The following is a 10,804-nucleotide window of genomic DNA, read 5'->3' on the forward strand; positions in this document are numbered from 1 at the left end:
AGTATAAAAGGAGGTAGGAAGAGGATTTGTTCTAATGTGAGCAAATATGTAGATGTGATGGTGGGAAATGGGGAATTAAATGAGATAACGCATGCAAAGCACTTAGCATAGTGCCTGGCACAGTTTGTATCAGAAATGGTAACTATGGCTATTGTTGTTATTTTTCATGTCATACACCTGCTTGAAAATTTCTCACCTTTTAGGCTTTGTCCATGTGAAATGAGCTAGTACCCTACTTTATTAATGCTATAAATTTCAATTTTTATTTTTTTGAGATGGAGTCTAGCTCTGTCGCCCAGGCTGGAGTACAGTGGCATGATCTTGGCTCACTGCAACCTCCACTTCCCGGTTTCAGGTGATTCTCCTGCCTCAGCCTCCTGAGTAGCTGGGATTACAGGTGCCCACCACTACGCCTGGCTAATTTTTGTATTTTTACTAGAGGAGAGGTTTCACCAAGTTGGCCAGGCTGGTCTCGAACTCCTGGCCTCAAGTGATCTGCCCACCTTGGCCTCCCAAAGTGCTGGGATTACAGGTGTAAGCCACCGCACTTGACTTTCAAATTGTATATGTTAAATTTATATACAACAGGGGTTACTTGGTTTTTTTTTTTTTTTTTGAGAGGGAGTCTCACTCTGTCGCCCAGGCTGGAGTGCAGTGGTGTGATCTTGGCTCACTGCAAGCTCCGCCTCCCAGGTTAATGCCATTCTCCTGCCTCAGCCTCCCGAGTAGCTGGGACTACAGGTACCCATCACCACGCCCAACTAATTTTTGTTTTTGTATTTTTAGCAAAGACGGGGTTTCACTGTGTTAGCCAGGATGGTCACGATTTTCTGATCTCATGATCCGCCCATCTCGGCCTCCTAAAATGCTGGGATTATAGACTTGAGTCACTGCGCTCGGCCAAGAGTTACTTGAACTTTTGATTCCTCACTTCTGTTCTCTTTAGAATTTCTGGATACTTGCTGGTTCCCTGATTTTGATAAGAAGATAGAAAAAAGTTGTACCTTTAAGATTAATGGGCCAGGTGCAGTGGGTCACGCCTGTAACCCCAGCACTTTGGGAGGCCAAGGCAGGCGAATTACTTGAGGTCAGGAGTTCAAGACCAGTCTGGCCAACATGGTGAAACCTCATCTCTACTAAAAATACAAAAATTAGCCGGTCGTTGTTGCATGTGCCTGTAAACCCAGCACTTTGGGATGCTGAGGCAGGCAGTTCACTTGAGTCCAGGAGTTCAAGACCAGCCTGGGCAACATGGCAAAACCCCATCTCTACAAAAAATACAACAATCAGGCAGTTGTGGTGACATGTGCCTGTGGTCCCAGCTACTTGGGAGGCTGAGGTGGTAGGATCACTGGAGTCTGGGAGGTGAATGTTGCAGTGAGCTGAGATGGCACCACTGCACTCCAGATTGGATGGCAGAGCAAGACACCATCTCAACAACAACAACAACAACAACAACAAAGACAGAGAGAAAGAAAGAGAGATCACTCCTCACTCCTCCTCTGATTAAGAATCTACATTTGGCCAGGCGCGGTGGCTCAAGCCTGTAATCCCAGCACTTTGGGAGGCCGAGACAGGTGGATCACAAGGTCAGGAGATCGAGACCATCCTGGCTAACACGGTGAAACCCCATCTCTACTAAAAAATACAAAAAACTAGCCGGGCGAGGTGGCGCGCGCCTGTAGTCCCAGCTACTCGGGAGGCTGAGGCAGGAGAATGGCGTAAACCCGGGAGGCGGAGCTTGCAGTGAGCTGAGATCCAGCCACTGCACTCCAGCCTGGGCGGCAGAGCGAGACTCCATCTCAAAAAAAAAAAAAAAAAAAAAAAGAATCTACATTTGAGGCCGGGTGCTATGGCTTACACTTATAATCCCAGCATTTTAGGAGGCCAAGGCGGGTGGATCACGAGGTCAGGAGTTCAAGACCAGCCCGGCCAAGCTGGTGAAACCCCATCTCTACTAAAAATACAAAAAATTAGTCGCGTGTGGTGGCAGGCGCCTGTAATCCCAGCTACTTGGGAGACTGAGGTAAGAGAATCGCTTGAACCCGGGAGGCGGGGGTTGCGGTGAGCCGAGATCACACCATTACAGTCCAGCCTGGGCAACAAGAGTGAAACTCTGTCTCAAAAATAAATAAATACATAAATACATAAATACATACATACATACATAAAAAGAATCTACATTTGGCTGGGTGCAATGGCTCACACCTGTAATCCCAGCACTTTGGGAGGCTGAGGTGGGAGGATTGCTTAAGGCCAGAAGTTTGAGACCAGCCTGGGAAACATAGCAAAATCCTGCCTCTACTAAAAATACAAAAAATTAGCTGAGCGTGGTGGCGCATGCCTGTAGTCCCAGCTTCTCAGGAGGCTGAGGTGGGAGGATTGCTTGAGCCAGGGAGGTTGTAGCTGCAGTGAGCCATGATCATGCTACTGCACTCCAGCCTGGGTGACAGAGTAAAACTCTGTTTCAAAAAAAAAAAAAAGGAAAAAAAAAAAAGAATTGGCTGGGCATGGTGGCTCACACCTATAATCCCAACACATTGGGAGACCGAGGTGGGCAGATCACTTGAGGCTAGGAGTTCGAGACTAGCTTGGCCAACATGGCAAAACCCCATCTCTATAAAAATGTAAAAATAGCCAGGCGTGGTGGTGCATGCCTGTAGTCCCAGCTAATCGTGAGGGTGAGGCTTGAACCGAGAGGCAGAGGTTGCAGCGAGCCAAGACTGCGGCCACTGTGCACCTGGGGAGACAGAGCGAGACCTTGTCTTAAAAAAAAAAAAAAAAAAAAGGCCGGGCGCGGTGGCTCAAGCCTGTAATCCCAGCACTTTGGGAGGCCGAGAAGGGCGGATCACGAGGTCAGAGATCGAGCCATCCTGGCTAATACGGTGAAACCCCGTCTCTACTAAAAATATAAAAAAATAGCCGGGCGAGGTGACGGCGCCTGTAGTCCCAGCTACTTGGGAGGCTGAGGCAGGAGAATGGCATAAACCCCGGGGGCGGAGCTTGCAGTGAGCTGAGATCCGGCCACTGCACTCCAGCCCCGGCGACACAGTGAGACTCCGTCTCAAAAAAAAAAAAAAAAAAAAAGAGAGAAAAAAAAAAAATATATATATATATTTTTTTTACAAAGGCCTATAATGCCCTTTTAACTCTCTTTTAAATCACTTTCAAAATCCTTGACCTAGAATTTTAGGCTCCTGTTAATCTAGCCACACTCCATTTAACTTTTTCGTCTTCTTTCTTCAACATAACCTCTGTTACCAGTGCTTACAAGAGGACTAAGCTTGGAGAGACTCTGAAGAGAAGCATTTACTTTTTACTCTACATACTTCTGCATTTAATTTTTTTTCAGTGATAATGTACTACTTTTAGAATTTAAAATGAAACACAATAAATAAATTAAAACAACTTTTGCCCTAGTATCGCTCTCCCTAATCTTCCATACCCATCAAAATTAATTTCTCATTATTCAGATTTCCATTCAAATGTACAGGTGACATTTGAACAAGGGTTTTAACTGCACGGGTCCACTTATATGTGGATTCTGCCTCCGCTGCCCCTGAGATAGTAAGATCAACCCCTCACTTCCTCCTCCTCCGCCTACTCAATATGAAGACAATGATGAAGAACTTTATGATAACCCAATTCCACTTAATGAATAATAATATATTTTCCCTTCCTTATTTTTTTTTTTTTTTGGAGACAAGGCCTCACTCTGTTGCCCAGGCTGGAGTGCAGTGCGACGATCACGGCTTACTGTAGCTTCGATCTCCTGGGCTCAGGTGATCCTCCTACCTTACCTTCCCAAGTAGCTGGACTACACGTGTGCGCTACCATGTCTGGCTAATTTTTTTGTATGTTTCTGTAGAGTGGGTTTCGCCATGTTGTCCAGGCTGGTCTTGAACTAGGCACAAGTAATCGGCCCACCTCAGCCACCCAAAGTGCTAGGATTACAGGCATGAGCCACCATGCCCAGCCCCTTATGATTTTCTTAATAACATTTTCTTTTCTCTAGCCTACTTTATTGTAAGAATGCAGTATATAATACGCATAACATTCAACATATGTGTTAATTGACTATGTTATCAGTAAGGCTTCTGGTCAACAGTAGGCTATTAGTAGTTAAGTTTTTGGGAAGTCAAAAGTCGACTATGGGCTGGGGGCAGTGGCTCACGCATGTAATCCCAACACTTTGGGAGGCCAAGGCAGGTGGATCATGAGGTCAGGAGTTCAAGACCAACCTGGCCAACACAGTGAAACCCCGTCTCTACTAAAACTACAAAAATTCGCTGGGCGTGACGGCGGGCACCTGTAATCCCAGCTACTCAGAAGGCTGAGGCAGGAGAATCACTTGAACCCGGGAGGCAGAGGTTGCAGTGAGCCGAGATCGCCCCACTGCACTCCAGCCTGGGCTACAGAGTTAGACTCCATCTCAAAAAAAAAAAAAAAAGTCCACTATGTGGTGGCTGGGTGTGGTAGCTCACACGGTAATCCCAGCACTTTGGGAGACAGAGGTGGGAGGATAACTTGAGGTGAGGAGTTTGAGACCAGCCTGGGAAACACAGTGAAATCCCATCTCTACTAAAAATAAAAAAATTAGCCAGGTGTGGTGGCACATGCCTGTAATCCCACCTACTTAGGAGGCTGAGGCGTAAGAATCACTGGAACTTAGGAGGCAGAGGTTGCAGTGAGCCAAGATCATGCCACTGCATTCCAGCCTGGGCAACAGAGTGAGACTCTATCTCAAAAAATAAATAAATAAATAAAAATTTTAAAAAAGAAGTCAAATGTGTGGGGAGTCAGTGCCCCAACCTTGCATTGTTCAAGGGTCAACTGGATTTCTTAACCTTCACATTTATGGTTAATTTTCAACTAGGGAACCAAGACAATTCAATGGGAGAAAGAATAGTCTTTTCTTTTTTTTTTTTTTTGAGACGGAGTCTCGCTCTGTCGCCCAGGCTGGAGTGCAGTGGCGCAATCTCGGCTCACTGCAAGCTCCGCCTCCCGGGTTCACGCCATTCTCCTGCCTCAGCCTCCCGAGTAGCTGGGACTACAGGCGCCCACCACCTCGCCTGGCTAGTTTTTTGTACTTTTTAGTAGAGACGGGGTTTCACCGTGTTAGCCAGGACGGTCTCGATCTCCTGACCTCGTGATCCGCCCGTCTCGGCCTCCCAAAGTGCTGGGATTACAGGCTTCAGCCACCGCGCCCGGCCAAGAATAGTCTTTTCAACAAATGGTACTGAGACAACTGGACATCCACATGCAAAAGCATAAGGCGGACCCCTACTTCACATCACATACAAAATTAATTGAAAATGATCAATGACCTAAATGTAAGAGCTAAAAAACTATATCACTTTTTTTGGAGATGGAGTTTTTGCTCTTTGTTGCCCAGGCTGGAGTGCAGTGGAGTGATCTCGGCTCACTGCAATCTCCACCTCCCAGGTTCAAGCGATTCTCCTGCCTCAGCCTCCTGAGTAGCTGGGATACAGGCATGTGCCACCATACCAAACTAATTTTTTGTAGCTTTAGTAGAGGTTTCATCATGTTGGCCAGGCTGGTCTCGAACTCCCTACTCAGGTGATCCACCTGCCTCAGCCTTCCAAAGTGCAGGGATTATAGGCGTGAGCCACCGCGCCCAGCCCTATATAACTCTTAGAAGAAAACATAGGGACAAATGTTCATGACCTTGGATTAGGTCATGGTTTCTTAGATATGACATCAAAAGTATAAGCAACCAAAGAAAAAAATAAACTGTATTTCAATTAGCTGGGCATGGTGGCGAGCGCCTGTCGTCTTAGCTACTCGGCAGGAGAATTGCTTGAACCCGCAAGGCAGAGGTTGCAGTGAGCTGAGATTGCGCCACTGCACTCTCCAGCCTGGGCGACAGAGAGAGACTCCGTCTCTAAAAGAAAAAAAAAAAAAACTTCTTCCACGGAGTCTTCCCTTTTCACTACTGTCCACATTAACTTTTCCATTCTTTCAACTACAGTTCTTTAAAACTGTACTGCACAATTTAGCACTCAGTTAAACTACCTGATAATGTTTATTATTATTTCATGTAGACTGGTCTTGACTTGTCAGCCAAGTTGTTACTTTGTTGAAAGAAATGAGTAAGTCTTCTGCTTCTCAGATATTTCTAAACCACCTAACACATAACTGGGCATATAGGAAGTATTCAGTAAATACCCGGTGGTTGTGAGGAATAGATGAATGTGCATGTGCTTGTTTTCACAATGTGTGTTGAACACACAGTTGGGGGTAATAAATACAATCTTAGATAGTGAGGTGAGAGAAGACACTATGTGAAACTGAAGAATACAAGATTATTTAAGGGAAAAAACAGCATGGTTGGACAATTTGTTCTCCCCTCCTTCAGCTTCCTGCTGCTCAATGACACCACATGGCCAACAATATCCTGGTCTCTAAGATTCTAAGGGAATCATTGAGGTCCTATCTAGACATCAACTGTCTGGTCACTATTCCCCCATTGCTTCCTCCTCTTCCTCCTCCTCTGTCCAGCTCAGATCATCATCTGAATCGTCAGATTCTTCCTCATCCATCTCTAACACAACCCTGCCCTAGCCTTCTTAGCTAGTGCATCAGGGTGCTCCAGCTGGGCCCAGGATCCTGGGTCAGCCTTGACCAGGGAGATTTCAACCGAGATGGCATCAAGGAGACAGAGCTCTGCTCCACGTTTATGACCTGAGGAGGAGCAAAGGAAACAGAAGAAAGACAGAATGAGGAAATCAAAGGCATTGGGGTCAGCGTTAGAGTGGTGACAATGAGAGAAAATTTTTAAAAATAAGGTGAGAAAAAAGACAAGGGAGGAATAAGACAATATAATAAGGAGAGAGAGGAAAGAAATGAGAGATGAAAAGGGAGAAGGAAGAGGGAGGGAAAGAGGGAAGTAGGAAGAGCAGGAGAGAGAGAGAAAATGAAAGCAAATGAAGAGAAAATCTCTATTTTCCTACTACAACTCCTTCCCTCAAGACACCCTCTATTCCAGTCTAGCCGCTCTTTCACCCCATCTGCCTCCCCCTCCTGTGCCCCCTGGTCTTCACTTACCCCCCAGAGCTTCATCTGTGCTTGGAACACACGGTTACCATCAAAGACAATGTGGACATGAAGCTGAGAGAAAAGAATTACAGGGGTAGTAACAAACCCAGAAGGTCAGAACAGGTCATTACGACAGATAACCAGGTCAGAGGTGTGATCCACAGATTGGCCAGACAGCCCTGACCTAATAGCTCTCCTTTCCTCTAAGGGTACTATGGAGCCTACAGGTTAACAGCATATGGCAACTCTGCCTGTGAGATTGTAGTATCACCCAATTCACTATCCTCCCATCCAACATTAGATCATTGCTCACCTCAGTTTGACTGGCCTTCACCCAGATAAACGCAGGAAGTGGAATCTGGCCATATACAGTCACCACTACTAAGGAATCTGTCTGGTGCCAATCATGGCGGCAAGATGCTGGGAGCTAAAGAGAAGATGTGAAATGTAGGTGGTAAGAATAAATTTTTAGCCCAGGGGAGTTCTCATGATGCATATGGAGAAGAGACAGAGAGTCTCAAAAAGATTAACACAACCTCATATGCTAAGCCTCTGGGCTGTTGAGGGATAAGGAGCAGAATCTTATTTGGTCTGTACTAAAGGGAGAAGACAGGGAGCTTGGCTATGTGGTACAGAGAGGGAGGATAATTTACCTCTGAGATTGGGTCCTAATCAAGAGTTCAGGAAAACTGGGGCTTACCTGCTTCCCCCAGTCATGTCTACCAACTCTGCACCCTGGCTGTGCCAAGAATGCCCCAAAATCCAGGGTCTGGATGCCACAACAGCTCCAAGACTTCATCCTGAAGTAGGAAGATAATTCAACTGAATTCTCTCACCCCCAGTATTATCTTATGACCAAATATTAGGAGAAACCTGTCTCATAGCCCACCCAGTCCCCTCCCTCACCCCTCATGGAATCGGGGTGCTCCTGGGTGGTAGGTACATGGAGTAGCATCACTCTCAGGGCCTTGGTAAACCTAAGAAGGATAAAGTAGAACCAGGTCATTCTAAGGTATATCCTACTCAGCCTCATATCTATACCCAGTCATCCCTCAGCCATATGCTTGAGCCCCTCAAAACTCTCACTCACAGCATCACATCCTGGGTTCTGGCAGCTGGAACCAGTCCGGATCAGACTACTATCAAGTCCTGGGCAAGGGAAACAGAGTCAGGAACTTATCCATCCCCCCACTCAATTGGCACTTCCACTAAATTCCAGTCTATGAAGTTGATCCTACTAAAGACCCACCTACCTGCCCCAGGTTCCTGGTCTAATTCCTTCTGTTCCAATGCCATTTCCAGGGCTTGGGATATATTTAGCGGCAGCAGCTTCAGAGGCAACTCTGACCTAGGGGTTATGGGTGGTGATTTAGTTCTGACCCATTAGCTATGATTGCTAGCTCCAACACTCCCACCGATGGTAAAGGAATTAAAAAAGCCTGGTGAAAGTGAGGCAGAGTTGGAGAGGTTGGGTAGCAAACCCATTGCCAATTTTCATCTCTGTGGACATCCCAAATACCTGAACCCTAGAGAAATCCCCAGCACTTCTCTTACCCATCTACTCAGTTGCTCTAAACCTAACCATTTTCTCTGCAGAACTGAGTCATATCCTCTTCCTCTTTTATCTAATCGTGGACCTAATATGACTTCCTTCTGTTGCTCTTATTATTCCCATAAAATTTGGGAAGTCTCCTGGCTGCCAATAATACATCCTTTTCTTGATAGGAGATTTATCTTAAAGTTATTTTCTAGAAAGAGAAGTCATTCTCAACAATCCCTTTTGTGTTATATACTAAGGATGTATTTGTGAGGGGCTATCTACTCTGTTTTTCTGTTGTTGTTGTTGTTGTTGGGTTTTTTTGAGACGGAGTCTCACTTTGTTGCCCAGGCTGGAGTGCAGTGGCGCAATCTTGGCTCACTGCAAGCTCCGCCTCCCAGGTTCACGTCATTCTCCTGCCTCAGCCTCCCAAGTAGCTGGGACTACAGGTGCCCACCACCACGCCTGGCTAATTTTTTTGTATTTTTAGTAGAGACGGGGTTTCACTGTGTTAGCCAGGATGGTCTCGATCTCCTGACCTCGTGATCCGCCTGTCTCAGCCTCCCAAAGTGCTGGGATTACAGGCGTGAGCCACCGCGCCCGGCCTATCTACCCTGTTGATTCAGATATCTATCCCATCATCCCATACCACCTTAGAGAAAAGGGAGTTATTTCCAGACACAAATTTCCCCTAAGGCACAGGATATACACCATCCAAACCCTGACATCTGGCCCTCCTCATATCCCTGGTCCCTGGTTCCCAGCCCTCAATGACCCGTTAATCACTCCTAGGAAGCTACATGAAAATAGGAAAACTCCAGGGCCTCCTCCTCTTTACTGGGGCCTCTCCCGGTGCAAGGTCTCTGCTGACTTTGGAATCACATTCAGAGGTTTTTGCTCCTGAAGTGAACTGCTTGTAGCAGGGCCTTCAGGTTGAGGGGCCTCAGGAGCTTCTCAGCACAGTGTGGTCCCATAGTACAGCCCTAGTATAGATAAGGAGATAAGGATTAGGGACAGAATCCTTCTACTGGGGGCAGAATCCAAGTATGTAAATAATTTACCTTGATGTTTAAGAACTCAGAGAAATCTACAGTTCGCTTTCGGCAACAGGACCAACCCTGATAACAAGAGACCCAGATCAGCTTAGCTTCCTGGGTATATCTCTTCTGGGAAATGCTCTTGCTAACCCCCCTCACCTACTCCTCACCTTAAGTGCATCATGGAAGATTGGGACCCCAGGGTGATGGCAACAGCAATCTGTGGACATCAGTACAAGTTATCAAGGAAGGGAAGATAACTATACCAAGTATAATTTTTCACCTCTTCCCCGGGTTTATATTTATGGTTTCTTCCCACATAACGTGAAAAACAAAAGAAAACAAAAACGCATCAAAGGCTGTAAGATCACTCAGACCAATTAAACTAGGGCAGGTAGTTTCTTTCTCTACTCCTCAAACATACTGCCCCCCAGCTGACCACTCCACAACACCCCGCAGAGCCCCTGGCCAGGTCAGGATCATTTACTTACCAGGAAGGTTGGTATTAGGGTCAAAGTGCTGCCCACAGCCTTTGTTACGACAGAGTAGAGACATGGAAGCGTTGGTAGAATTACTGAAAGGGTATTTCAAGGAGTCTGGCTGCCGAATGGGGAACACCTCTTAGTCTAGAGGCTTTTAGCTGCCTGGAAGGGCCAGCTGTTTCTATCTTTAGTTCAGGAGGCGTACACCTCCTAACATGGGCAAGGGAACTTCAATTGGTCTTTCCAGCCAATAGAAAAGAGCTCAGGGGCAGTTTAGCTCTGAGGCTCAGGAAAAAAGGATCAGGCAGAGTAGGGCTTGGAACTTGGGTGAGGTCAGCTCACCATACTGAGACAGTTTTAGATTCACCACGGCAATTCCAAGCCTTGGACATAGCAGCAGCTGCTAAGAAACAAACACCAATTTTGAGACCTCCCCCACCCCCAGCTCAATGAGGGTTAAGCCCATTTTCTTCCTCTTTCAAAGGGGCAGCTTTCCTCCATTGTTACTTCCATATAGTGTCAACAGCACTAATCCTTGCCAACCACTTCAGCCATTTGCTGCATCTCATCCCCACCTCCCCATGTTTGTCTAGATGAATACTGTAATCAAAAGGTCTAAAGGATTACCTTTATAGAGCCTACTGCTCATCTCCTAAGGTAACTCCCCTCCCTCCTTTCCCCTTCAAAAA

The 10,804-nt window shown here is 46.4% G+C and overlaps 1 protein-coding gene across 1 annotated transcript; it reads right to left on the reverse strand.

Annotated features, from left to right (window-relative positions):
• Positions 1-6,315: 6,315 nt before the first annotated feature.
• Positions 6,316-10,752, reverse strand: ITGB1BP2 (integrin subunit beta 1 binding protein 2). The gene is given in 14 exon segments (XM_033201609.1): positions 6,316-6,574; positions 6,577-6,660; positions 6,663-6,705; positions 7,069-7,131; positions 7,373-7,486; positions 7,760-7,859; positions 7,966-8,036; positions 8,150-8,208; positions 8,313-8,407; positions 9,435-9,546; positions 9,549-9,579; positions 9,658-9,714; positions 9,804-9,853; positions 10,125-10,752. Coding segments are annotated over 14 exon segments (1,038 nt in total). The 5' UTR covers positions 10,189-10,752; the 3' UTR covers positions 6,316-6,479.
• Positions 10,753-10,804: the final 52 nt, after the last annotated feature.

Source organism: Trachypithecus francoisi, unplaced genomic scaffold (assembly GCF_009764315.1).
Source record: "Trachypithecus francoisi isolate TF-2019V2 unplaced genomic scaffold, Tfra_2.0 Lachesis_group6, whole genome shotgun sequence".
Classification (NCBI taxonomy): Eukaryota; Metazoa; Chordata; class Mammalia; order Primates; family Cercopithecidae; genus Trachypithecus; species Trachypithecus francoisi.